This window comes from Lepidochelys kempii, chromosome 13 (assembly GCF_965140285.1).
Source record: "Lepidochelys kempii isolate rLepKem1 chromosome 13, rLepKem1.hap1, whole genome shotgun sequence".
NCBI lineage: Eukaryota > Metazoa > Chordata > Testudines > Cheloniidae > Lepidochelys > Lepidochelys kempii.
In genome coordinates, this window is record NC_136392.1 from 8,948,640 (window position 1) to 8,975,658 (window position 27,019).

Sequence of the window (27,019 nt, forward strand, 5' to 3'; positions counted from 1 at the left end):
TGCGTGTGAAGGCACCAGACGCTATGTGACCTGGTGACCTCCATCCATTCCAAGTGAGGATGTGTTTGCTGGCAGTGCAAAAGCGGCTGCCCAATTAATGCTCAGTGAGAGGCCCAGGAGTGGGCTGGCAGGTTTGAAGGTCACAGACTGTTGCCAGAACACTGTGGGAAAGGTTACACAGCACCTGCCCGCGTTACGCCTTGTGCTAGCCCACTGTAAAACAATTACTTTAATGAGCACCCAAGTCACAACAACCAAACACGTTTGGAATATCCTGAAAACAAGGGGTTTGCAAAAGACGTGTTGACCCCACCTTTACTATCGGCTCAGTGCAGCTGCCCAAGTACTAAGACATGTCCACAGTTAAGATCATTATTGCTTACCCTGATCTTCTTGCTTCAAGAGACGATTTGAACTCTAGTAGCTGCTGTATCTTTTGCTAAATGAATAGGGGCTGTGTATATGAAAAAAACAACAAGTGAGACTATTAAAAGGGGGATTTTATTTATTACACTGGAGCTAGGCGCTAATGCACCAGTTCAGCTTTGATACACAATAAATCAGCAAAGCTGTTACTCAGTTTTGAACCAAGATTGCAGTGGCACTAAAAACACATTGAAAACATTTACTCTCTTCCCTTTTTTTCCCCTCTTTTGTTTTTGGTACAAAAATGGTACAAACAACAATACAAAATAGTTGTGCTGTTGACGGTTACAAAAAAAGGGTTTTTGACCTTGTTTAACGGATGCACTTGCTTTTGCCTTTCGGCATGAATACATCGGAACACGAGAAGTCTTCTCGAAAACAACCACAATCATGCGGGCTGCTACACAGTTTGTCCATTTTAAAAGGAAACATGCAAAAAGAAAAGAAAAGAAAAACGCGCTCCAACTATACATGGTTTTTTTTTTTGTTCCCCTACTTCATTTGTAGCTTTGAGCAAATAACTACATTATGTACACATTGCCGTGAGCAATTGTCGGTGGTTTCTGTGTGTACTTGAGATACCTTTTTCTTTCCACGTGAAACTGAGAGGATTTTTGCCTGGGAGAAAACTACATTGGCTCGTTGCTGTTTTTAAACCTATGCTTTTAACACATACATTGTTTCCCCCGACACTTTTACATTTACACTGAAGAGTTCCAAAAGACGGTACAAATAAAGGTCCCATAGTTTCAAGATGTCTTCAATATTTTTTTTAGGCCAATCAAAGATGCAACTGCTGCATGCGTGTTCTACAGACCCTTCACAGACTATAGCAATTATGCTTGGGTGAGATTCACCCCTGTGTGAGGGAACTATGGATTAATTAATTCCCACTGAAACCCTATGGGGTGAATTCAGATCTGAGCATCACTGAATCAGGCCTTAAAGGGTACATTGACCTAGTGCTGGCCTATGACCATGAGTGAATTTCACCCCATTGCTTTAAAATGATCAAAGGCAGCTTTCCTGGTCCAAAAACAGAAATATGAGTAGTACATAAGGACAGTTAATAGCACCAAAGGTTATCCATTCACTGTCAGTTTCCTGTAATCTCCTGTTGAGGGCGGCTCTTGTTTTGTTTTGTTGCAAATGACTTCCTTGACTGATGCTTAATATTTACAAGTTACATAATAAAGACATTGGATACTGACAGTTATCTTTACTAATGCTATGTCACTGGCCATGTTCGGTCATGAGGCAGTCGCAGGTGTGGGAGTGACCTCAGATATTTATGTTCTCTGGCTCAGAGACTATATGTAACCCTGGTCTCTGGGAGGTAGGGCGGCTTCTACATTGCATTCAGCATGCCCCTTGCTGGCCTCTTCCCTTCGACAGAGGTGAGAGGTGCTACAGTGTTTATTGACCATTGTAAGAGGCATAGTGGGGAAAATGGAAATCACAGAATGATGATACCAGGAGGGGGTAACTCTCCATTCTTCCTGAAGCCAACGCTCTTGCAATCATCTCCCACATCACATGGGAAGTGGAGGATGAAGGCACCCATGCTCGTATGTCTGGACTCCACGTCTTTCATTAATTAGCTTGTTATGCCTACTACTATTACGTAGATTATTCAGAGAATAAAGTTTTTGTCCCCAACAACATTAGCTGTTAAAAAATAACAACTTACAAGTGTGCCTTGATAGCTGGTATCCTGTGCCTCTAACAAAAAATGGTATGTCCCATCATCATAAGGTTCAGAGGAATGGTTTGGTACTAGGCTGGGTGGGAAATGTTTTTCCCCAACCCTGGGAAATGATCACATATCCACATTTTTTCTTGTCCTGAATCAGAATGAAAAGGCAAAACTCACAGTTTCACGAACCAAAAATCTGACATTTTTTGGAGGGTGGGAGTGTGTTTCAAGTCAATAGGAATATTTTATTTTGACATTTTCCTCTTTTTTAAATTAGTTTAATTTAACAAGATTTTGAAACAAAAAGTTGTTTTTGACTCAAAAAATTTGAAATTTTCCAGTTCAAAAATTGGCACTTTTTGCCCCAAAAACTTTTCACGTCAGAAGATTTGTTGAACCTAACCCTGTTTTCTGAATGGTTTTGGTTTTGACAAATCAGAATTTTTTGGCAAAAGAAAGAGTTTGTCAAAACAATTCTCAATCAGGTCTGTTTGATACAAACATCTTTTTAAAGGAGCACTATCTTAAATATAAGCAAATTTCCTTGCCTATCTTACAACCAGCAACTAACATAATAAAGGTGAAAAATTGTAAAAAGTGTATTTATTTTTGCTATTTATGCTGCTTGCTTACCTTGTGCATGTCCCGCAGCTTGGACAGTGGGTCAGATTCTATCCACAATTACCCCTATGGACGTCATTGGGGTCTTATGGGAAAAGTGTGAGTAGAATTTGGTCAGAAGACAACAGATTAATTTGTTTCATGAATGGGCTCATATGCACCTACATGGGCTGTAATATTTGGAGGGGCAAATGCTGCAGGAAAATGTTTATTTTTAAAATTTCCAGTGGAAATAGGTTACTTTATTTTATTTTAAACCACTGAAAGATTTCTGATAGCCTTCGGATTGGTGAACACTAAATGTTGCAATATGCTTAACCCTAGCACTGTCCCTTTGACTGTTGGTGGATAAATGTCTTGTTCATCTCTATTGTAAGTCCACTTATTGAGATAATCAAATTAACTTGTACATAGTTACACTGTAAATCTCCTTAACCTCAGCTTCTTGTTATCATAGTTCAGCATTTTTACCTATACTACTACCATACTGTTTTTATGTTGGAAAATCCACCACCACCACCACCAAAGACACAAGAGGTAACACCAAACCTTCCAGAATAGATGTTTAGACTTTGCATTAGCCAACTAGTGCCAAGTAGTTTGAATAGCATAACTTAGAACTGGGGACCATCAGGTTTGACTCCTGGTTGGCTATTCACTTAGAATAAAGCTGTCCAGGGACTGGCTGTCTGCATAGAGGGAAAGAAACACGCTAGATAGAGAGAACTGGGCACTACTTGCATCTTGCGTCTCTATACTGGATAACTCCCTCCACCCCTTTTCCTTCTTCCTCCTCTGATGAAAAGGAGGTTACAATAATGGTTTCAAACAACTGACATGTACTAATTATTGAAAAACTCTAAGTGCATGTTTTTTATTCATTAATTTTGTTGCGATTGGGCAGTTTCCATGCAGGTGCATCATCCATCCTGATTATAATCTATTCAAGTCTAATGCTTTTCTGGAAAGAAAGAGGATCAAGACAGTACATGGATAAAGATCATAGGCCAAATCTCTGCAAGGAGACTGCAATTCAAAACGAGCTGCTGTACAAGCGCCGTTATTTCCCCATGTATCAGAGCAGGTACAAACTACTTGACTTGCCAGATGCTGTATAGAAAAGTTTGCCAGTGTGTTACGCTGGGCTGGAGGGGTGAGGTATGTGGTGCTAGTGAACTAATGCTTGTGAACATACTCTGCAAGTGGCAAGATGAAGAAGGCTGAGCTCCCAGTTATGGAGTAAATATTTTTGAAAGGCGTCAGATACTGGATTTGTCATGCACTGCACTTCATCCCAGTTGAGGCATCTGCTGACAAACAGAACCTTTTGAACAACAGTGATGTGTCGCCACTGGACTCCTCATTGTTTCCTGAGGTATTACCTGCCACAATTTTCTCTCCTCAAGAAACTTATATGTACACTTTCCGTTTTGTTTTTTTCCTGGATAGTGAAAGGATAAGCCAACCGAACCCCTCCCACCATACTTGGTAATTAATAATATAAAAGATAGAGATTGAGTCCTCTCAAGCATACTTTTACCACATTCCATTTCAGACAAGACATTTCAAATGCTCATTAATTTACAGAAATTGCATTTTATAGAAAATATGATACAATGAAATATAAAATGCACTAGGAGCATTTTAAAAATCTATAGACACAATCCTGCATCTTAGTAGTCCCTCTTAAACAATGTCTGTTCATTATCACGCACACACTTTCTCTCCCGCTTCCCCCGTTTAACTCTCAGCATTCAATCTACATATCAAAAAAGCAGGATCATCCCCTGGATAATCACCTTCTGATACTGTGCACAGTCTTGGATTGAAATGAAAATATATCTAAGCACTTCTACAATTTTTTAGTGAACCCACTGCAAAATTGTCTGCAGAATATAAAACACAGGTAATCCAAGATTTCATAGCACATGAATTAAGTGGCTCATAATCCATTAAATGTGGTTTATATTACACATCCATGCAGTCTAAATCATTTTACAAACATTAGACATAAAGCCACTAGTCCAAATCAGTAAAGGAAAAATGTAATAATAATAATAATAATAATTAATAATAATAAAAAGCTAATAACTATTTGTTATTGGTTAAACTGACCCTACATTTAAACTAGGTAGTATGCTACCATTTATAATACTGACGTTGTGTCTGGATGCTGCAAAACCTCTTGCTTAATTGGCAATGTTTGAGCATGTTTACCACAAAATACTTACTAGGTCCTTGTTGCTTTTCTTCTCCAAAAGACATTTAATATAGATAGAAGTGCCTACCCATCAAATATAAAGGACACACATTAGTTGGGTTACATGATGCTGTTGAGCTTTGGCTACTGATGCTCAAAGGCATTAATATTGTACTAGACCTACTTTATTCTAATGTCATGGTAATGTACTGATAAACTGTCCGTGTTATTAACACTGCCCTAGTCTTGAGGTTACTGATTATGCTATCTCCCTGTGTATGGTTAAGCTAAGAAAACAGCATTGATTTTCATACTAACAAGCATCATTATGGATGCATGACAGCAACATGTAACCCAGCTTTTATTTACACTACTCAAAAGGTTGGTGGAGCCAAAAACACATCGATAGCAAAAAACAAACAAATGGCCTTTGGTCATTTCATGATTTACTGTAGGGTTTATGCAAGGTCTGTTTGAGATTTTTTTGTTGCAATAACCAAAGGCTTATCAATGCTATAGTTCTATGCAGCTACATCAAGTGTGACCAGGTTACAGGAGAAACCCCAGTCAATATTTTGCATCTGATAAAACTGAATTATATACAACAATATGACTAATTCACCACCTGCTTAGGCTTAAAGATGGCTGTTAAGATTTTTTTCCCCCACCCCAAAACGAGTCACCCACTTAAAAAAAAAAAGGCAAAAAAGAAACAATCTCCACAGTTTCTTTTGTTAACTCCTTCCCAGCTAGAACTGGCTTAGGGTCATAGAGAGTGCTGCTCAAGATGGTTGAAACATTTGTTTTTGTATGTTTGTTTTGATCACTCCTGAGATTGAAGGGAATCTGATACATGTACCAAAAGGCACTTTCAAATATATATATATATATATTTTAAAAACAGTGCTTCTGTTCTAAGAAATTCAAGTTAAGACAGAGTGCCTTTCACTCTCTTTAGTCATAAAGCGGACAAATGAGTGATATCCCAGCTGACATTTAAAAAAAAATGCAGCAGAGACCAGTGTTCATGCTAGACAGCTCAATGTTCTAAAAAAACCCAACCAAACCCATTAAAAAAACAAAAAGAAAAAAAAGAAAAAAAGAAAAACCTCCTAAATCACTACTAAAAATAATACAGTCAGCAGGGGATATTAATTAAAAAAGCTGCCACTTCTGTACAGTTCTTGCTTCTTCATTGTCTCTTTTTTTTCCTGTTTTCGTCTTTTTTTAAAATGTTCTTCCTTTTTTTTAAATAAGAACATGAGGTCAGTTTAATCTTCCTCGCCTCCCCCATACATGTCCGCCAGTTTCTTGAACCTAGGCCCCCAGTCGTTAAGGTAGTCGTAATCCTGATCGCCGGAGCTTGAGGAGTTGAGGGAGCTGACAGAGCCTGCAGTAGATCCGCTCCCCTCGTAGTCGAAGACCAGCAGGGAATCGTACGGAGGGGCTGTAGGGTCATTATCTGCTGCTCTCAAGCCCTGGGATTACAAAGAAACTGTAGTAATAGATGCTGTTTGTTATGTTCAGGGTATACACAGAGAGAAGTTAGATAAAAACATAAATATGCTTCCTGGATGATTGTAATGTAACCCTACTTTATTTCTTAGAATTCAGAATGATAACACACAAGAACCCAAAACCAGAGAGAGACAAAGCAGGCTGCTCCATAAAAACTGAGAGACACAACTCACCCCACCTTACTCTAGGCTGTCTGTCTGCAGAACTGAGTGCTGCTCTCAGATCACACACTTCACTACAGAGCCCCTTTAGTCTGCAAGCAGGACCAGGAACACCACTTCCCCAAAATTCTTAAAGTGATACCTTGCAATTCTAACACTGTTCACTGAACCACACTGTTAAACTTAACAGAACTCTTCAGGGGCTGTGATAATGAGGACTGTAAGTACCTAGACAGACAGATTTAAACGGGAGTTCTGCATGTGGTGGCCTTGATCCAGCAAAACACTTAGGACCAGATTTTGTGCTACACCTGTACAAGGTGAGTCTCTGGCACATTTTGGAAAGCTCTCTGTTCTGGTTCACTTTGCACAGACCCTTTTATATGGCTGCAGTTGGGGCTAGGCTAGGGAAGAAGTCCTGGGATATGGATACAGATTTAATTCCAATCCAGTATAAGGGAAAAATAACATAATGGAAAGTACCTGATTTACAGCAAAAATTCCTTTTTATTAATCATTTCCAGAAACTTCAGTCAAGGTATGAGTGGGTGGAATTAGTTTTACTGGACTGAATAATAGTGGAAGTGTGTCTGCATGCAGAGGTGCGTAAACATCAGTGAAAAGAAGGGGAGAAAGAATTTAATGAGAAGAATAAGAAAAAACCCAGCAGAAACGGGTATAATGATAGAATTAAAGTGCTGCCACATTTATATTCTTGACATATGCAATGAATCATGTTTTGTCTCAGGGGAAATAACGCATTGATTGGTTCGCAAACACACAATCATTCATTTAAAAAATGACTGGCTAAATATTTAAAAAGAATTAAAAGTGCAGTAAAATTGCAATAATCTAACATGCTCTTCTCAGTTATGAGAAGCATTTCTCTGTTATGAAAAGGTTTTGGTGTCAAACAGAGCTTGTTGGAGATAGGGGCATATAAACGAATAGGGATCTGGGAGGCAGGAGCTCCTGATAGATTTTGTGGCTGTGAGCAAGTCATCTAACCCTTCTGCCACAGCTTCTCCAGCTGTAAAAACCCTCTCTTGGGCAGAACCAGGTGCTACTTTCATTTCAGGAAACTGCGAAAGTCCTAGGCACTGAAATGGGAGCAGGATTAGGGCACAGTTCTTTGAAGATGAAAAGCTACATGCTCAGTATTGCATTCTGGGTGAAATTAGAAAATAAACCTTGAGCTTCATTGTTGCATTTTGGCTCATTTTGATTTTAAAGCCTTGGCAGGGCCAAGTCCTGTTTCCATCACTTCCATTGACTTATGTCTGATTACTTGCCTGAGTAATGGGAGCAGAATTTTGGCCCATGGTGAGAACTGAAAATGTGTTGGTAAATTGTACTCCAAGCATTTTGTATCAGTGGCATTAGCTGACTGAACAAGCCTTGAGAAGTGACAGAGAAAGCCTAAAAGAACATACCTCATTAATAAAGTCACCAATGTCCCCAGGATGGGGAATTACTGGTCTTATAGGATACTGGGGTTCAGCACCAATGGGTCTCTCATCCACTCGTCTGACTCCGGGTGCCTTGTTCAGTACATGATCCATAGTCTCCGGCTGTTGAAGTTGGCTTAAATCATAATCCTGTAACAAATGGAGAGGCACAGAGTGAAAACTAGAGCTTTTCACTGAGATTTTTCAAGGAAGTCTACAACTACACTGGCATACAAATAACTTGATGGACCCAATCCTGTTTCAACTGAAGTCAATAGCAAAATTTCACCACCATATATATGGCATCTCTAGTTGTATTAATCTAATCTACAAATGACTCATGAAACTGACCCATATGTGCTCCATGAGACTAGCCCCGTTTAAAACAAATTTAACACCTAAGTTAAATCAAATACATTTCAACCACTGCGTATTTAACTTCAGTACCCTATATCTTTGTGATAACAACCTGGATTTATTGTACATGTGTGGCTGTGGATATATGTGCAACATTTTGATCAAATATGTCATTTACTGTAAGAAAATCAATATTGGTAGCTGTATTATTGCAATAATGTTTCTGTATTTTAAAAGATTAAAAACAAACTTGAATAGCATGTATGGATATAGATCTTTTGTAATGAATAGGTTCTTTTCCTATAGATCTATTACTGTAAAAATGAGAATAAGATTTTACCATGTAACAAGCACTAGGTAATATTTCAAAATCGTATCTGTAATGGTGTTTTGCTGCACTTTCTTTGCTGCTATTTTTAAAGAATTCTTCCTAAAACCACATTACTGTTGTCTGAAACCAGATTTTTCAGCTGGTTTGAATATTTATTACTTTGGATATGGGATGCTTTAAATCTATAGGAGCAGTATTTATAAATAATATATTTGTGATATTAAAAACAAGAAAGAAGGAAGTGAAAGAAATGCTAATTATGGGGATTTTTGCATTGAATAAGAGCTTCACAAGCCTTGGACAAAGTTCTTGACTCAGATCATCTAGGTAGATCTTGACTATGAGAAGCTTCTTTCCCATGGATGTCAGAGGGGGTTCTGTAAAAGCAGGGAGAGCAGACTACTGGAGTTGACTCTAGATTCTGTTAAATAGGCATGACTGAGTTCATAAGTCCAGTGTTTTGACATTAGTGCAGAACTGATGCCAATACTGTCTTACTGTTTCCTTGTAATCCCCTGTCTCTTATACTTAGATTGGAAATTCTTTGGGGCAAGGATTGTCTTTTTATTCTGTGTTTTTACATTACCTAGCACAATGTGGTCCTGGTTCATGACTGGGGATCTTAAGCACTACCATAATAGAAACCATAAAAATTTCTTTTACGATAAAAGTGATGTCAGAATAATGATATACCTAAAGGAAAATGAGATTCTAGGGCAGTTCTGTTTGCCCTTTGTATTACGGTGCCTGGCCATATTCACTTCTGGAATAAATGAGCTCAGTTCCATTGACTTTGTTAGAGTTGAATCCATTCACACCAACAGTTAATTTGACATTGTGGATCTGTATGTATGAAGGCACAAATGTGTTATGCAGCCCGCATCAAACAAATGCTGATAAATCATTTATACCACCTCACAGCTTTATGTATTCTATATGGACAACAGATTTTAGAGAAGATCTATTTTAGAAATGGTTTAGAGAGTTTTTAATGGTACTATTTCTTGCATACTTCCACCTGAAAAGCCAGGACCTTAGTTGTGAGTGCAACTGTCCAGGGGCTGGAGAGAAGAAAACTAATACATTTCTAAAAGTCCCTAAAATAATCTGAGATCGGCAGGAACAAATGCATAAGCAATTTACAGCTGTACATTAGACGCATGATCTATGTACTATGATCATATTATACACACACACATTGAAAATTCCACACACAGTATATATCAATATTTTCTTTACATCTGTAACTCCTCCCCGTCTACACAATACTGAAACTGGAGAAAAGCCTGTTGAGTGTCTTTGGGTTAAGTTTAGAGGCGAGAGCAACAAGGGTGATGTCATGTTGGGCATCTGCTATAGACCACCAGACCAGGAGGATGAGGTAGACGAGGCTTTCTTTGGACAATGAACAGAAATTTCCAGATCAGAGGCCCTGGTTCTCATGGGGGAGTTCAATCACCCTGACATCTGCTGGGAGAACAATACAGTAGTGCACGGGGACAACTTCCTGGTGCAAGTGCTGAAGGAACCAACCAGGGTCCATGCTCCTCTTGATCTGAGGCTCACAAATAGGGAAAAATTGGTAGGGGAAGTAGAAGTGAGTGGAAAGCTGGGCAGCAGTGACCATAAGATGGTCGAGTTCAGGATCCCGACAAAAGGAGGAAATGAGAGCAGCAGAATACAGACCCTGCTGGACTTCAGAAAGGCAGACTTTGACTCCCTCAGGCAACTGATGGGCAGGATCCCCTGGGAGGCTAATATGAGGGGGACGGGAGTCCAGGAGAGCTGGCTATATTTTAAAGAAGCCTTATTGAGGGCACAGGAACAAACCACCCCGATGTGCAGAAAGAATAGCAAATATGGCAGGTGACCAACTTGGCTTAACAGAGAAATCTTCAGTGAGCTTAAACACAAAAAGGAAGCTCACAAGAAGTGGAAACTTCGACAGAGGACTAGGGAGGAGTATAAGAATATTGCTTGAGCATGCAGGGGTGTAATCAGGAAGGCCAAAGCACAATTGAAGTTGCAGCTAGCAAGGGATGTGAAGGGTAAGAAGAAGGGTTTCTACAGGTATGTTAGCAACAAGAAGAAGGTCCGGGAAAGAATGGGACCCTTAGTGAATGCGGGAGGCAACCTAGTGACAGATGATGTGGAAAAGGCTGAAGTACTCAATCCTTTTTTGCCTCAGTCTTCACAGATAAGGTCAGCTCCCAGACTGCTGCACTGGGCAGCACTGTATGGGGAGGACGTGAGCAGCCCTCAGTGATGAAAGAACAGGTTAAAGACTGTTTAGAAAAGCTGGACATACACAAGACCATGGGGCTGGATGCAATGCATCCGAGGGTGCTGAGGGAGTTGGCTGATGTGATTGTAGAGCCATTGGCCATTATCTCTGAAAACTCGTGGTGACTGGGGGAGGTCCCGCACAATTGGAAAAAGGCAAATATAGTGCCCATATTTTAAGAAGGGAAGAAGGAGAATCCAGGGAACTACTTCGGACCAGTCAGCCTTACCTCAGTGCCTGGAAAAATCATGGAGCAGGTCCTCAAGGAAACCATTTTGAAATACTTGGAGGAGAGGAAGGTGAACAGGAATAGTCAACATGGTTTCACCAAGGGCAAGTCATGCCTGACCAACCTGATTGCCTTCTATGACAAGATAACTGGCCCTGTGGATATGGGGAAAGTGGTGGACATGATATACCTTGACTTTAGCAAAGCTTTTGATACGGTCTCCCACAGTATTCTTGCCAGCAAGTAAAAAAGTATGGATTTGATTAATGGACTATAAGGTGGATAGAAACCTGGCTAGATTGTTGGGCTCAACAGGTAGTGATCAACGGCTCGATGTCTAGTTGGTAGCCGGTATCAAGCAGAGTGCCCCAGGGTTCGGTCCTGAGGTTCAACAAGGACAAGTGCACTTAGGACGGAAGAATCCCATGCACTGCTACAGGCGGGGGACTGACTGACCAAGCAGCAGTTCTGCAGAAAAGGACCTGGAGATTACAGTGGATGAGAAGCTGGATATGAATCAACAGTGGGTCCTTGTTGCTAAGAAGGCTAATGGCAAATTGGGCTGCATTAGTAGGAGCACTGCCAGCAGATGGAGGGAAGTGATTATTCCCCTCTATTTGGCACGGATGAGGCCATATCTGGAGTACTGCATCCAGTTTTGGGCCCCCCACTACAGAAAGGATGTGGACAAACTGGAGAGAGTCCAGCAGAGGGCAACTAAAATGATTAGGGGGCTGGAGCACATGACTTATGAGGAGAGGCTGAGGGAACTGGGCTTATTTAGTCTGCAGAAGAGAAGAGTGAGGGGGGCTTTGATAGCAGCCTTCAACTACCTGAAGGGGGGGTTCCAAAGAGGATGGAGCTAGGCCAGGGGTGGGCAAACTTTTTGGCCTGAGGGCTGCATCGGGTTTCTGAAATTGTATGGAGGGCTGGTTAGGGGAGGCTTGGCCTCCCCAAACAGTCAGGCATGGCCTGGCCCTCCCCATCTGGTCCCCCCCTGCTTCTTGCCCCCTGATGGCCTCCCCGGGACTCCTGCCCCATCCACCCCCTGCTCTCAGTCCCCTGACCGCCCCCGGATCGCCCACCCCAACTGCTGCCTGCTGCCCCATCCGACCCCTCCTCTCCTTCCTGACTGCCCCCCTGGAACCGCTGCCCCCATTCAACCCCCCTGTTCCTCGCCCTCTGACTGCCCCAACCCCTATCCAGCCCCTAACCACCCACCGAACTCCCCTGCCCTCTATCCAACCCCCCTGCTTCCTGTCCCCTGCCCCCTTACCACGCTGCCTGGAGCACCGGTGGCTTGCAGCGCGGCTGCACCAGGACAAGCAGCTGCACCGCGGAGCACAGAGCACTGGGTCAGGCCGGGTTCCGCAGCCACGCCGCCCAGAGCATTGCACCAGCAGCGAGGTAAGATTGAGGGGGAGGGGGAACAGCAGGGGAGGGGCCCGGGGTGAGCCTCCCGGGCCAGGAGCTCAGGGGCCGGGCAGGATGGTCCTGTGTGCCGGATGTGGCCCGCGGGCTGTAGTTTGCCCACCTCTGAGCTAGGCTGTTCTCAGTGGTGGCAGATGACCGAACAAGGAGCAAATGTCTTAAGTTGCAATGGGGGAGGTCTAGGTTGGATATTAGGGAAAACTATTTCATTAGGAGGGTGGTGAAACACTGGAATGGGTTATCTCCATCCGTAGAGGTTTTTAAGGCCCAGCTTGACAAAGCCCTGGCTGGCATGATTTAGTTGGGGTTGGTCCTGCTTTGAGCAGGGGGTTGGACTAGATGACCTCCTGAGGTCTCTTCCAACCCTAATCTTCTATGATTCTATGAACACACCACACCATTCCCATTTACACACACGGCTTAACTGCGAAGCAAAGCTTTGTCATTATCAGCTTTGCAATGGAAAAGAAAATCCCCGAACCTATTTAGACATTTCTTACAAATTAAGGCCAGAAATTAAGAGAAATGAAAGGCACATTAGAGACTATTAAGGAAATACAGAAAATGCCCAAGGCTCAAGCAAACCCTGAGGCCCTGGGACCCAGGGGAGGGTGGTAGCTGCTATCTGATTTTATGCAGGCATCTAAATGGAAAATACACAATTTTAATTATTAAAATAACAGAAATATTGTTTATATGTTAGTGTCAATATGTTGGTTTATCAAATTTTCCCCAGCAGATAGGCTTATGTGGATAAATGCTACACCTGTCCCACGTCACTGTCCAACATGCCTGGAAATGTCCCATCCATGGTGCATTGTCCCAGCTACATACAATGGACCAAGCTGCTTCTTATATATGCTCGTGCAACACCACTGAAGCCAACAGAGTTGCACAGGCATAAATGAGGAAAGAACTTGAACCTGTGCATATAAATCAATGACCCCCCCACCCCCAGAATAAACTGTAACTTCTAGTACACCTCTGTATCAGCTAATGTAAATCTCGTGGCTACACGCTGGCCAGGATGAGCCTGGCAGCCACTGCTTATCTAAAATATCAAACTTGAGAGCAGAATGAAGATTGTGAGGTTTGTAAGATGCAGAGAAACAACTCTGGGTGACCCCAGGCTGAGTGTTCAGCTCTCCTCACCTGGTCTTCCTCTCCACCTCCCTCTTCATCGTATTTCAGAATATTGTCCCTCACATCATCTTCAGGGTCGATCAGAAGTTGCTTCGTATGCCTCTCCTTTTCCCTGCGTTTCATCCACACCACAAACAGCAAGACCATGGCTGCAACAATGAATGACAGGAGCCAGAGTAGTGAGATTTCACATAGCACACGGACAAACTACATCGGTTGAAAGGAGCATGTTAAAACACCCTAACCTCTCCCCTCCCCCGCTTCCCTAACAAAGAGCTACATCCTGATTTATTCACCCAGAAGCAGCAGAGGTATGTACCATCTCTGTGCTATTAGTTCCATTTTGTTACGGCTACATTTATAGCAGTGTTAGCGGTTAATGCTGTGGTAAATAGAGCTGGGGGCACGGCTGACTTTTGGGTTTACTGGTAGTTCCAAAAAACGGAAAAGAAAAATCATTATGGGCGGAACGGAAACCCAAACTTTTCAGCATATTTTGTTAATCAAAAATATCAGAAAAATTATATTCCTGGTTGAATGAAATTATTCATTTCAGGTATTTTAAATAAAACCAAAGCAAATGAAGGGCTAAATTCACAAGGTGCAAACCCCTTTTACTCAATAGCCCAGTGGCTAGGGCTTTCTCCTGAGATGTGGGACAGTCAGTTTCAGATGCCCACTCTAGAACAAGGGCTGGAACTCAGGTTTCTCCCTTCCCAGGTGAGTGCCCCAAACAGGCTATAGACGGATATCTTCCAGGCTGTCCTGTTGAAGCTGCTCCACTTTGTATAAGTAATTAAATATCCAGAGGAGCAGGGACTGGCCCCAGGGTCTCCCCCACTCCCCTCACCATAAGTGCACTCACCGCTGTGTGATAGCATCATTCTGATTCTCTTTCTCTGGCGCTATGACCATTGAAGAATTTTATACAAAATGGAACAGCTTCAGCAAGCCGCCAAAATCAGCACAACAAATGTCACCCAATACCTCAATTGCTAGAATCCTCTGAATGTTTCAAGGTGTAATTTTTAACCAAACAAGCCTGGAATAAATTGCAAATGCAGTAACTTTTAGCATGGATTACAAATCCCAATATGATTGAGGAAGAATACTTACATTCTACTAGTAAGCTTCATGCATTCTTACCTGTTATTGCATGTTAAGAATATAAAAGGGATGGGGAGGTGTAGATTCCCCCAAAAGCTCTTTGCTACCCATATTCCTTTAAGCATGTTGATTGAGGCCAAGGCTGAAAGGAGCCACATGCATAATCCAAAAGAAAATGAACAGAAAATGGGAGAACAGTAGTGTTCTCCAAGCATTTATTCTAAAATGCAAGTGACTGCAAGAACTGAAGGATGAAGGAACAAGGAAAGGGGCATCAAGATGTTAAGAAGCAACCAAGCCACAGTCTAATGCCGAGCACTTTCACGAGTGGGTGATTTTCAGTGGCAGAACAATAATGCCCTTTGAGTTTATAAGACGACACTGCTGTGATCTTTCTTCCCCCTTAATGATCTGCAATTTACTCAGAAGGGATGTAATGGGGTGGATAACTTTAGTCCACATAATTCAATTTGGACTCATTCTCACTCTTTTTATGTGGGGGTGGAGGGGGAAGGGGGCTTTCTATATTTCCAAAATCACATTAACTAAAGCATTCAGATATGCTTTTTGGTGCCTGCTTGGAGAATGGTTCTAAGGATCTTTCAAATCCTTTCAGGGAGTGGTGCTGGGTTTCGCAGCACAAGGGAGTGCAAGACCAAGTCTGGTAACACAGAGCTAAGTTCTTGAGGCATCAGTTTTTATATACCAGGCTCAGGGCTGGCCCACAACGTTTTGGCACCTGAGGCGGGGAGCTCAAATGACGCCCCCATGCCTCCTCACTTGGGCCAAAACATTGAAAGATCTCAATTCTGCCTTCTTCCTGTTCTACTCCTCTCATGGTACTGCTCTGCTACCTACCCTAAAGGAGAACTAACAAATTAAAATGCCTTGTTCAAAAATTTTAAGTAACACTTAACTTTCAAATGCCTGAACAGCAAATGTAACTTTTCTTGTCTGCATAGTAAACACCCATTTTTTCATGTTCTGTGTGTATATAAATCTCCTCACTGTATTTTCCACTGAATGCATCCAATGAAGTGAGCTGTAGCTCACGAAAGCTTATGCTCAAATAAAGTGGTTAGTCTCTAAGGTGCCACAAGTCCTCCTTTTCTTTTTGCGAATACAGACTAACACGGCTGCTACTCTGAAACCTGTCATAGTAAACACTGGCATTTTTATCTGTTTGAATAATCAAAGTGGTGCTTTCCATGCCTTCTTGGTTGCAAAGATTTGCTTCCTGAAGGTCCACAGTCTGGGCCAGCTCATGCCGTTGAGATGGTTGCAAGGCCGACCAGCCTCTCCTGTGTCATTGTGAAGCGTAGCTGTAATTTTATTAACTTCAGGTTGGAGAAGCTGCTTTCTCCACTGGCAACTGTTACAGGAAGTGTTAGAAGTATGCGCAGAGAAACAAAAGCATTTGGAAAGAGGGTGGTCATCTTACTTGTGCACGTATATTCCAGAACAGCCTTTGGAGTTGATCCTGCTGAAATGTATCTTGAAAGGGCTTTCAGTTCATCACCTAAATCACTCGCATCAATAGCGCGCATGTCATCATGTGTCAACACTGTCTCTAGTGCCCTGCATTGCTGGTGTAGGTCTTCTTCAGATATAGTGAGGAGTTTGGAAATATCATACAACATCCCAAATATACTGCTGTGTTCCTTGAGTTGCATGAAAAGTTCTTCAACAGACTGTATTGCACAATCTAGCACCTGGTTAAAGAAGTCAACTTCTGTGCATCTAGAGCAGAGAGAATACATGCACCAGGAGCAGACACAATTTTCTACACTCCGGGTCTTAGTGGCGTCCCCCCCACAGTCTGGCACCTAAGGCGGCCGCCTCAGTTTGCCTCATGGTAAGGCCAGCCCTGGCCAGGTTGTAGTTAATCTCCCTGGTTCAGATGCTACAGTGACATAGGTAGGTAAATCATTCTTAAATCACAGGAAGATGTTTGCCACTTAAACAGCGTTACACAAACACGATGCTAGCTTCCAAGCTCTGTAACCTTGTTCTTCAAAGCCCCATCTCCCAGGGGCTGAACTTTCCAAAAAGGCTAACAGAGTGAGACACATTAGCAGCAGTAAGGACTCTCCCAGGTCTCCACTAACACTAGGTAATGCAACTCTCTTGTTGTTAGCTTTAAAAAAATTTCATCGTTATTCTAGTTTTTACTTGAATAACTGATATACAGCTGAGAAAAGAACAATCAGATTATGGCTCTGTCGCATTATTTTCACTAGGAAAAAATGTGTTTTTAACTGGTGATAGCTAACGTGCTAACTAGTATGCGGTAAAATCCTAGTGAAGACAAGGCAGCTTGTAGTTTTAACATGAGTTAGCAGACGCAGATACACCCTACGGTCCCTATAGTCTTTGCCTCACCCGGCTAACTCATATTAAAATCACAGATCACCTTGTCATCACTAAGATTTTACCTCATGTTCTTCCTACATATTAGCTAACTCGCCTTAAGAACACATCTTTTTCCCAAGTGAAGAGACACCTGCAGGGAGAATGCAGGGTTTTCAAATTCTGTTTGGAGGCTCTAGCTCTCCCCGGGTATTTAGCTGAACAATGGGAATGAACATTTCATATTTTGCTGTGTCTCGCTGTGGTTTTTAAAACATTTTTGCTCCTTGTCTCCTCATGGTGTCTCAGCATCACTTCCCTGAACACAAGAGGGAAAATGAGACAAACTTGGGCTGTGCAGACTCCAAGGGACTTGCAATCAAGGTGAGATATCCGATGTCCTTTCATCTAAAGTGGTTAGAAGCTTGGAGTTCTTCCTCTTTCTTTTCTTCTGAGTGCTACAGTATTTATACTGAACAAGAATTCACTGAAGTGAATAGAAGAGGACTGGACAACTAATTACTGCCATTGTGTGCCAACGGGCTGCCATCCCTGCCTGCTAGCTAACAGAACTGTTTTCAGATCATTCTGCATTTCTTTACAGCGTATCCTAGATCTATTCTGGAGTAAAAGAAAAATTTGAAAAAAAAGGTAACTCTTATCTCCCATGTAAAACCTCTTGACTATTTAGCAGATGACTCAAGTCATTTTTCCAGTCTCTCACAACAAGCTTCCTGCCTGGCACGCAAAGAAAATATTATAATGGTAGCAGGGTTTTTTTTTTTAATGCTACTTTTCCATCGAGTTTTTGGAAAAACAGTGCCATTAATGCCTTTACAGCTACCTTGAAAAAAAGACCTCAAAGTGTCAATAGCAGACGTCGTGCGTTCTCTCTCTCTCAGTCCTTTTATTCACCCGACAGAATGGGAAGCAGTATTACTGCTGTTAGATCCATTTTAACTCTGCATGTAGTTTTTCTTGAAATCTATTGTCTTCACCCTTCACAATTTTTTATTGCATAGTTCTTTCCTCAGGTGTGTTATCCTGGCAGCTAATATGTCAGGTATGAAGGGAAAAAAACATTGCACCAAGGTAAAAGAAAGAAACTTTCTACCACTTGCAACCACAGCTACAACGAGTCCTGTGGCACCTTATAGACTAACAGACGTATTGGAGCATAAGCTTTCGTGGGTGAATACCCACTTCATCGGATTCACCCACGAAAGCTCATGCTCCAATACGTCTGTTAGTCTATAAGGGGCCACAGGACTCTTTGCCGCTTTTACAGATCCAGACTAACACGGCTATCCCTCTGATACTTGAAACCACAGCTAGTGTATCCTATTCAGCTAGTCAGTGGCGAATTTAGAGTTAGTGGGGTCCTGTGCGCAGCTTCATTTTCAGCCCCCCACCCCCTCAGGACCCAGCCAAGAAAAAGAACATTCTCTTGTAGTAATGGGAAGTAAATGAAAATAAAGTGAGGTATCTGGATTGGGGCAGGGGGTTGGGGTACTAGAGGGGTGTGTGGAGGGCAGGCTCTGGGAGGAAGTTTAGGTGCAGAATGCAGGCTCTGGACTGGGGCAGGGGGTTGGGGTATGGGAGAGGGGCAGGGGGGCGGTGCTTATCTCGGGTGACCTGACTCCCAAAGCAAAGGGCACAGACGCTCCTCTGGCAGCGGCTCCTAGGCGGGGTGGGCTGGGGCGGTCTCTGTATGCCGCTGCCCCCACAGCCAATGGGAGCTGTGGAGTCCGCAGGAACATGCTGGCCGCTTCCGGGAGTGAAGTGGCGTTGAGGAAGGAAGGGAGGCAGAGTGGGCAGGGACCTGCCTTAGCCCTGCTGCTGGCACATCTCTGTACACCCCTTGGAGGGAGGGGGGCAGCGGATCTCCATGCACTGCTTGGGACAGGGGCAGCGCATGGAACCGCCTCCCTCCTCCTCCTGCCCCGCGCCCACCAGGGGCGTGCAGAGACATGCCAGCAGCTGGCTGCTTCTGGGAGCAGTGTGGGACCACCGGCCATGGCATGCAGGATATTTGTCCTGTATTTTGGGGGCCCCCCACATCATTGGGTGCCCTGTGCCACCACACAGTTTTGTTCATGGTAAATCCGCTCCTGCAGCTAGTGTATCCTATTGCTTGGTCTGCCTTATAAAGCCTGACCTGTCTGACTCCAGAATGGAATTACGGAGCAAAAAAATCACATGTGCCTTTTCCCACACCATCGTTCAGAGGCCACAGTGTAAAATATATCTTTAAAAATAAAAAGGTGAGACAGTAGGACAATGTAACTGAAAAGCTCTTCTCATCACAAATTACATTTTTCATCCTTGATAGAGGCCTTTGCAGCTCTTGAACATTAAAGAAGTCAATTAGAATGACAATGAATGTAAAAATAAGCTTTTGTAATAAAAACCATAATTTAAAATGGGCTAATGTATCTGACAATGAAAAAGGAATATCTTAAATCAAGTGTCTGTCAGCTGAAGTTAATTTTAGTCAATAGAATTTTCAAGTGTTTAAATCACACTTTCGAGCTGGATTTATACAAGAGGCAGCAAAAGGAAGCCTTGTGGTCTGTTGCTTCTGTTACTTCTGTTTTACAAAGTTTTACTATGCTTTCATTCTTTTTTATAAAAAGGAGTACTTGTGGCACCTTAGCGACTAACACTAAAGGCCAACATTTCATCTGATGGGGCTTAAATCGGGCCTGCCTACGCCAACACATCACGCAACTGCAAAAACCACACCTGCTTATTACAACGGACAATCACGCTGTGCCTGGACACGCACTGTGCCTGGACACACCACTGCCTGTCACTATGTGCAAATGCAGGGGTAGCTCCCCCAGGACTTGCAGCTTATGTTTATGTTGGAAGAGGTGACCATAAAAAAAGCATTAAAAATGTAGATGTAGGGACCAGATAACCCTTTGTACCCTGTGTAGATAATAAGGCACAGATTTTCAGAGATGAGTGTGACAAATGTGCATCACATTTTATTCTACAACTACCACACTTTCATGAGACTTTTCCCCATGCCCACATGGACAGTTAGCTGCGTAGCTGGGCATGTGCAGATGCAAATCCCCTGCTTTAATGCTCCACCTTGGCATTTGCATGTATAAATTATATATACAACTGTGTGCTCCCATCATTGAAACTCAAGCCCTAGAGGGTTGCGTGTATGGCCAATGGTATCCCACTCTCCTAATGTACCATAGCATAGATATATTAGGCAGCATTCACAGCATCAGTTGCTCTGCCTGCTCTCCATTTAAACACATTGGGGGTAAATATTAAGCGTGATTTAGCACCAGAACTCCCATTAACTTTAATGGGAGTCCCACAGTTTCATCCTGCGTTTCCTGATGAATATTTACCTCATTGTACATTTCAGTGCTTCTTTTCATCCGTCCCTACTGTGCCAACTCCTGCTTGAAGTTATAATGATATCATTTTTATTTTTAAATGTGTATACATTCAGTTAATGTTAGTGCTCATGAAAGCCCAGGAATGACGGTGCTGCTAGAAACAGGGCATCTTCCCCTTAAACCACTGTGATACAGCCTCTCGCAACTCTTTCAGCAAGCCTGTGAATAGCAAATGCTTCTTGCTGACAGTATGAAACTGTGCTCAGATACTACAATGGTAAGGGCTGTTCGAGAACCTGAATTAGAAGAGAACACAATGACAGAACTCTATTTTTACCATCCCTAGAACCATCCATAAAAACTATAACTTTGCAAATGAATGAAGGTGGTTAGCTTGCATGAGAAGTAAATGATAGTAGACAGAAATCAAGATTTCTACAGGTATTTAGGTGTTGCTTCATTCAGCCTAACTGAGTTAGGTGCCTAAGTCTCATTTTCAAAAGTGATTTAGGCTCTTAGGAGCCTCTCACTGAAAGACAGTGGGACTTCAGCTTTTGAAAATGAGATTTAGTCTCCTAAATTAGTTAGGTGTTGCAATACTGAATAGCACAACACCTAAATACCTGTAAAATTCTGGGCCAAGTAGTCTAATCCGACTCCCTCTCTCTGTCTCTTGCTCACTCTGAATAGCTCTCTCATGTTCACCGTACATTTCTCTTTGCTGCCTGCATCTTTTGGGCAGGTGCTCTGCGGTCTCTCCAACTATTGGTGGCCTGCCTCTGCTGATGCTGGCAAGTAATGGGTGTTAGGTGTGCTCTGAGTGCACACCTGTAGGATTGGGTCTGGCTGACAAGACAGATGTTCCCCTGCCTGGTTTGAGAATCTGACTTCAGAGCCCAGGGGGCTTCATCTTCAACCAGGGCTCCGAGAGACTCATTAGCTGGGGAGTGGCATCAGCACTTCAGTGGCTTGCGAATGATGACTGGAGGAATGTTATGTACCTAGCGGTCTTAGGTGCCTCCAGGATTAGGTGACAGCAGCTTTGAAAATATAAGTGACACCTAAATGATGGACGTAGGCGCCTAAAGGGGCAGACAGAGACTTAAGTATCATTAAGGATCTGGCTCAAAATGTTGTGTGTTAGTGATTCAGTCCATTCTGCTTACATTTTAGTGATGGCGGTTTGAATGCAAAAGAATGAATCACCAGCAATCTGGTCTGCACCTTCCACCCTTTGTATGAAGCTGGTATGCATCTTGAAAGATTAGCATATAAGAGTGAGACTAGGGAGGAGGCGGGCAGGAAGGGAAGTGGAACACTAACGCTTGTACATCACTCCTAGGTGTATCTCTTTTGCCAACAGCATTTCCAGAAACAATGTCACATAAGGGTAACCTGGCAGAAGGATGGACACAGAGGTGTTTTGAGTGGGCTGCTCGGCACCAAATATTTTCTGTTTTGCTCAGGTACCAATTCTCTATAATACATAAATAAATAATAAAGGAGTCCAAAGTACAGCATCACTTGGACCATGATTCACTGTAAATATTTTGCACAAGAGTTTGCTTCCAACCTGTTGCTTCTCATATTGTTTGATGATGCAGCTGCTAACTTAAAAGGAGACTATGCCACCTTAAATGACAGTCCTGGCTTTATGGCCCATTTTCTTGGCCACAGCTGAATTGTTACAGTGCAGTCAATCAGTCAAATCTCTAGGAGAGAATGGAATTTGGTTGCTCTGTGATCTACCGGGGGGATCTGCTCATAAACCTTCCATTTCAATCAGAATGATTCTGGCTTAAGATTTCTGCACACGTGTTACCTGCTGCAACACTTACTTAGTAAAATAATGATGCATATCAAGATCGCTATGATGGCACCTGTTCCCAGTCCAGCGGCAGCGACGGCCCCGATGGTAGTGCAGTCTCCATTCTCGTCACATGGACACACCTTCACTTTAATGATGGAAGTGTTGTACAAGGGAGGGTTCCCCGAATCCGTCACAACAATTGGGACATCATACACGCCAGCCTCCAGATACATTATTCTCAAACTGAGCTGGGCATAGTCACCTGGGGGCAACAGAAACAGACAGACTGACAGCAGCTCTGACAGAGGTGCTATAAACGGTATTAATATATTGGAAACTCCACTCTCAGATTAGCTCAGTGAAAAAAAGTCTAACCAGGCTACAACACCCTACTCCACATCTGAACCACTTGAGCACCAGACTGTTTTCCTGAAGTCTTGTTGAATGGTCAGCCTGCCAAGACTAACAGGGTGAACAAGATGCGTCACGCATGCTTCATTTCAAAGTAATGCCAGTTCCCTATACTATTAATCCAGCTTGATGTCGTTAGAAAACCAGTGGTCAGTTGCTTGAATTTAAAAACTGATGGCAAGGAACTAGTGAAGCACGTATGATAATGTTGAAAATTGGCTGGCCAGATTTGGGATATCAGTGGTAAAATGCCTTTGCACCTCCCCAGTTCTGGGCTGTAACAGGGTCACTATGCTGGGGCTCTGCTCATATATTCTCCTGCCCCAATATTTTTGCACAGCCCTATCCAGTCATTTTATTTCTTCCTGCCTTTCCTTCCTATTGCTACACATGTAATGACTACAAGAGGTGCTGGATTGGCAGGTTAGGAGACTGAGATGATGTCTACGCTATGGAGACTACACCAGCATAGGTATGGTGCCGTAGCTATGCCGGCATAACCCATAGTGTAGACACAACCTACACCCATGGAAGGGGTTTTTCTGTCACTGTGCAACAGCACATCCCCAAGCAACAGTGGTTGCATAGACAGAGGCATTCTTCTGTTGACACAGCTGTGTCTACACTGGGGGTTAGGCCAGCAGAGCTATGGCACTGGAGGTGTGTGTGTTTTCTCACACCCTGACCAACTATGTCGCCCTAACTTTTAAGTGTAGGCCAAGTCTGAATCCCTCTTTTCAGCCACTGAACAAGCAGCTTTCTCATGCCACCCTGGCAGAGTGTCTCAAACCTGGCCTGAAGGGATCAGCTTTTAAGACAAGAGGGTAGTTCGGTTTCCACGACACGTCCATTCCTTTCCTTCAACGCTGAAACCGCCAGTAAGTGGGCCAATTAGAGCCAACTGAGGTTGCATGCCGCTATTTAAAAATCCTGCACATACTGGTAATCTTCACACTTACCTAGCCCACCTGGTTCCATGGTAAATTGCCTTTAAGCAATTATGGTCAGAGAAATGAACATTGATCGTGATTGTGGCTCATGACAATTACACTGGAACATAAGGAAGACTGATAATAGCTTTTTTTCCCCTTGGCCATCACGGATGATTTATACCCAGTTCAGTCCTGATAACTGTTCATAATTATGAACTGCATTAAAAAAGCCAAGTGCCAAAGCTCTTAGAATTATGCTACAGGTCTGATACAAATCATTTCTGATTAGCTATCTTGTCTATAATGCTCGACATAATGTGCTTAAAAAAATCAGACAAAGAAGCAGGGAAGTTTGCAACTGTACGCGGTCCTCATTAGTGCACAGGATTCCAAGTGTCCTCAGGATTGCCCGCCCCATTTACCATTTAGCCTTGTTATGGTCCAGTTCTTCCTGACTGCAGATGGCACACTTGGCAGCTCAAAGACAAAGGGTCCAACATTTGGATCGATGTCAGCATCTGCGGCTGTTATGTTGATGACATTCAGGTTTGGCTTTTCACAGATCTGCGCCTCCTTTGGCAGAAGCTCAGGAGCGTTATCATTGATGTCAATTAGATAAATCTGCAGAGAGCCAGTGCCACTTGCTGGGGGGACACCTGAACGGGAGAGGCAGATTCAAATGAGTAACGACAAATACAGCACACAAAGTGGCATGCACAACGATGCTAACCCCCACGCCCTTGGAAAACCTTACAGCTCCACGCACAAGCGTGGAGGAGGCCTGAAGGATTTTTTTGTTGCTTCCCCCTTAGATTCCTAGTGATTTCCTTGTCCCTGTGTGAAATCTTACAAGATGTATCATTAAAACCTTCCAAGTTCTCATGAAAAATGCTGTTTTGTTCCATTGAGTAAAACGGAGCTGTTCCATGATTTTACACTGGACCCCATGTTACACAACTCCCATGTTAACTGTGTAGTTACAGTGTGTCCCCATCATACTGGGCAGGCAAGTCATTCGGTAAGAGGGAGGAAGAGTTAACAAGAAGGCAGGAGTCCCTAAGGCAAGATATTTGGTATTAGCATTATAGCTATTCGTAGTGATTTGTTGGTAGGGGAACAGAGACATTCAGAATTGGGCAAGCCAAAACTCAGAGTCCAGGTCTCATTTTCTCCAAAGCCCCGAAGTTTGGGAGACAGTCAAATAAATGGTTCCAGGTTCGGCTCAGTTCTCTAGAGAAGGGCTGAATCTGCAATGGTTTCATTCTGCATAACCTGGTTGGTTAGATTTCAGTTTTGCTAAACCATACCCAGGATCTGGGTCTCATTTTATTCAACCCCCAAACCGGTAGGAGGCTGGGGTTGAATAATTTTTACTAATTTCTGTTTGGGAGGAAAGAGGGGGAGGGCTGAAGCAAGATGGGGACGGGGCGGGGATAAGAAAGAAGAAACAGATGTGGGGTCAAAGATGAAAAGAAGTGTAATTCACTGGTCAGGATGTGCTACGTGTCCCCCTCTCTGTCCAATCCACAGATGATATGGTTTTATTATGGCTTTTAGGCAGTCTCTCTGATTGCCAGATGCTGGGACTGGACAACAGGGGATGGATCACTTGATAATTGCCATGTTCTGTTCACTCCCTTTGAAGCATCTGGCACTGGTGGGAGACAGGATACTGGGCTACTGGTCTGACCCAATATGACCATTCTTATGTTTTTAGTTCAAGCTGGAGAGACACCTGTGTTTAGGTCTGAAGTCCTTGGTTCAATCCCCCGTGTGTTGGTCCAGATGGTCTCTGTCACAAAAACACATTATGATTCTACCCAAACCATGCAAAAATAGATAGTCCCACTAAATATATCCTCCTCCTTTTCAATTCTAAACCTTGTTCCAAGTAGCAGGGGTGCTGTGCATCTTCCTGACACAAAGGTCTCAGTCCTGCAATCCTTACTCAGATGAGTAGTCCCATTGACTTCAGTTGAACTGTTTGCCTGAGTAAGGCTAAGTCATGTAAAGTTATCTGGATCAGGCTCTTAGTTTTTGTTTTACTTTTTAAGATTAAAAGCTTAATCTTAATCACCATGTCCTGTGAAATCCTCTGCAAAGGTCTGGTTCTTCTGCTTTCCTAGCCCTGCATGCTTCAATAACCGTCCCTCTAACAAGAAAAACAGCTAGTTTTCTTTTAAATGGTTCAGTGTTTTTCATTTCCCCCCACCCCTGAACTGCAGGCGGTTTTGTTCCAGGCCTCTACACTACTTATTTCCTCAAAGAGCTCTGCCTCAGTAATTTTTTTTAAGCTTATATTTTCAATTCATGGTCCCTTCTTCCTAGTGCTGGCATGAAACAAACTAAAAAAACACCACTTTTCCCATCATTCCACGATGCTTTCTGTTTGTTTAGGAATTCTCTATCAAACAAGTATAGCCGCTCAAAAAATCAGCTCAAATAAGCTGCTCAAAATGGAAAATGAGCTGACTTCTCTATCAAACAAGTTTAGGACTTCTTCTATCAAACAAGGACGTGCTCCTTGCTTGTTTTTGCTGACTGTGGGGTCTCAAAGACCCTGGTGGAGCCCTGAAAATCCCTCTCCCATGATTCCTTCATTCTCCCTCCCAACCTTTTACCACAGACACCATCCTTTCGCCCATGGAGCTCTGCATAGGCCTCCCTTTAGAACAAACATCCTTAATCAGCCCTGGAGTTTGCTGCAGAGAGATGCAAAGCCCATGGGGCTACAAAGGCTGTACATGCAACAGAGTTGTTGTTAGTATCTTCTGTGGAAAAGCATAGGTGATTTTTCCTGTTTACATGATGCCCAGAATTTAGGACTGACTACAGACTTTACATGGGCTTCTGCATCTTTAGGTTCACGTTTTTAAAGGGTCTTTAAAATAAGCTTCCAATACTAGGAGGCAGTAATACAGACGTGACTGAAATAATCTGCATTTGCACATGCAAAACAGATACTTGCAAGTGCATGCACAAACGCTGATTTATGTATGCAAGTGTGTGTCTCTGTGCCCATTTACTCATTTAGCAGGTTCTTGAGGTCCCTGAAGTGCATTCAGGAGCAACCCCAGGAGAGATTAAAACAATCATAACAATGATTTAAAACAATTTATAGAAATTCCCTTTACCAAAAAACAGATAGTTTCAAATTGTTTCAGCTACTCTATGGGAAAGGGTGGGGAGGTGTTGAT

At 42.9% G+C, this 27,019-nt stretch overlaps 1 protein-coding gene across 4 annotated transcripts in view; it reads right to left on the bottom strand.

Moving 5' to 3' along the window:
- Window positions 1-482: 482 nt before the first annotated feature.
- CDH4 (cadherin 4) overlaps window positions 483-27,019 on the bottom strand; it is a 664,040-nt gene continuing 637,503 nt past the window's right edge. For all 4 annotated transcript variants that reach the window (XM_073309188.2, XM_073309187.2, XM_073309190.2 and 1 more), the window contains 5 exons: window positions 24,245-24,478; window positions 22,508-22,741; window positions 13,855-13,994; window positions 8,056-8,220; window positions 483-6,421 (listed from right to left, as the gene is read on the bottom strand). In XM_073309188.2, coding sequence (XP_073165289.1) covers window positions 6,215-6,421; window positions 8,056-8,220; window positions 13,855-13,994; window positions 22,508-22,741; window positions 24,245-24,478 — 980 coding nt within the window. In that variant the 3' untranslated portion in view covers window positions 483-6,214. The remainder of the gene's footprint in view (window positions 6,422-8,055; window positions 8,221-13,854; window positions 13,995-22,507; window positions 22,742-24,244; window positions 24,479-27,019) is intronic.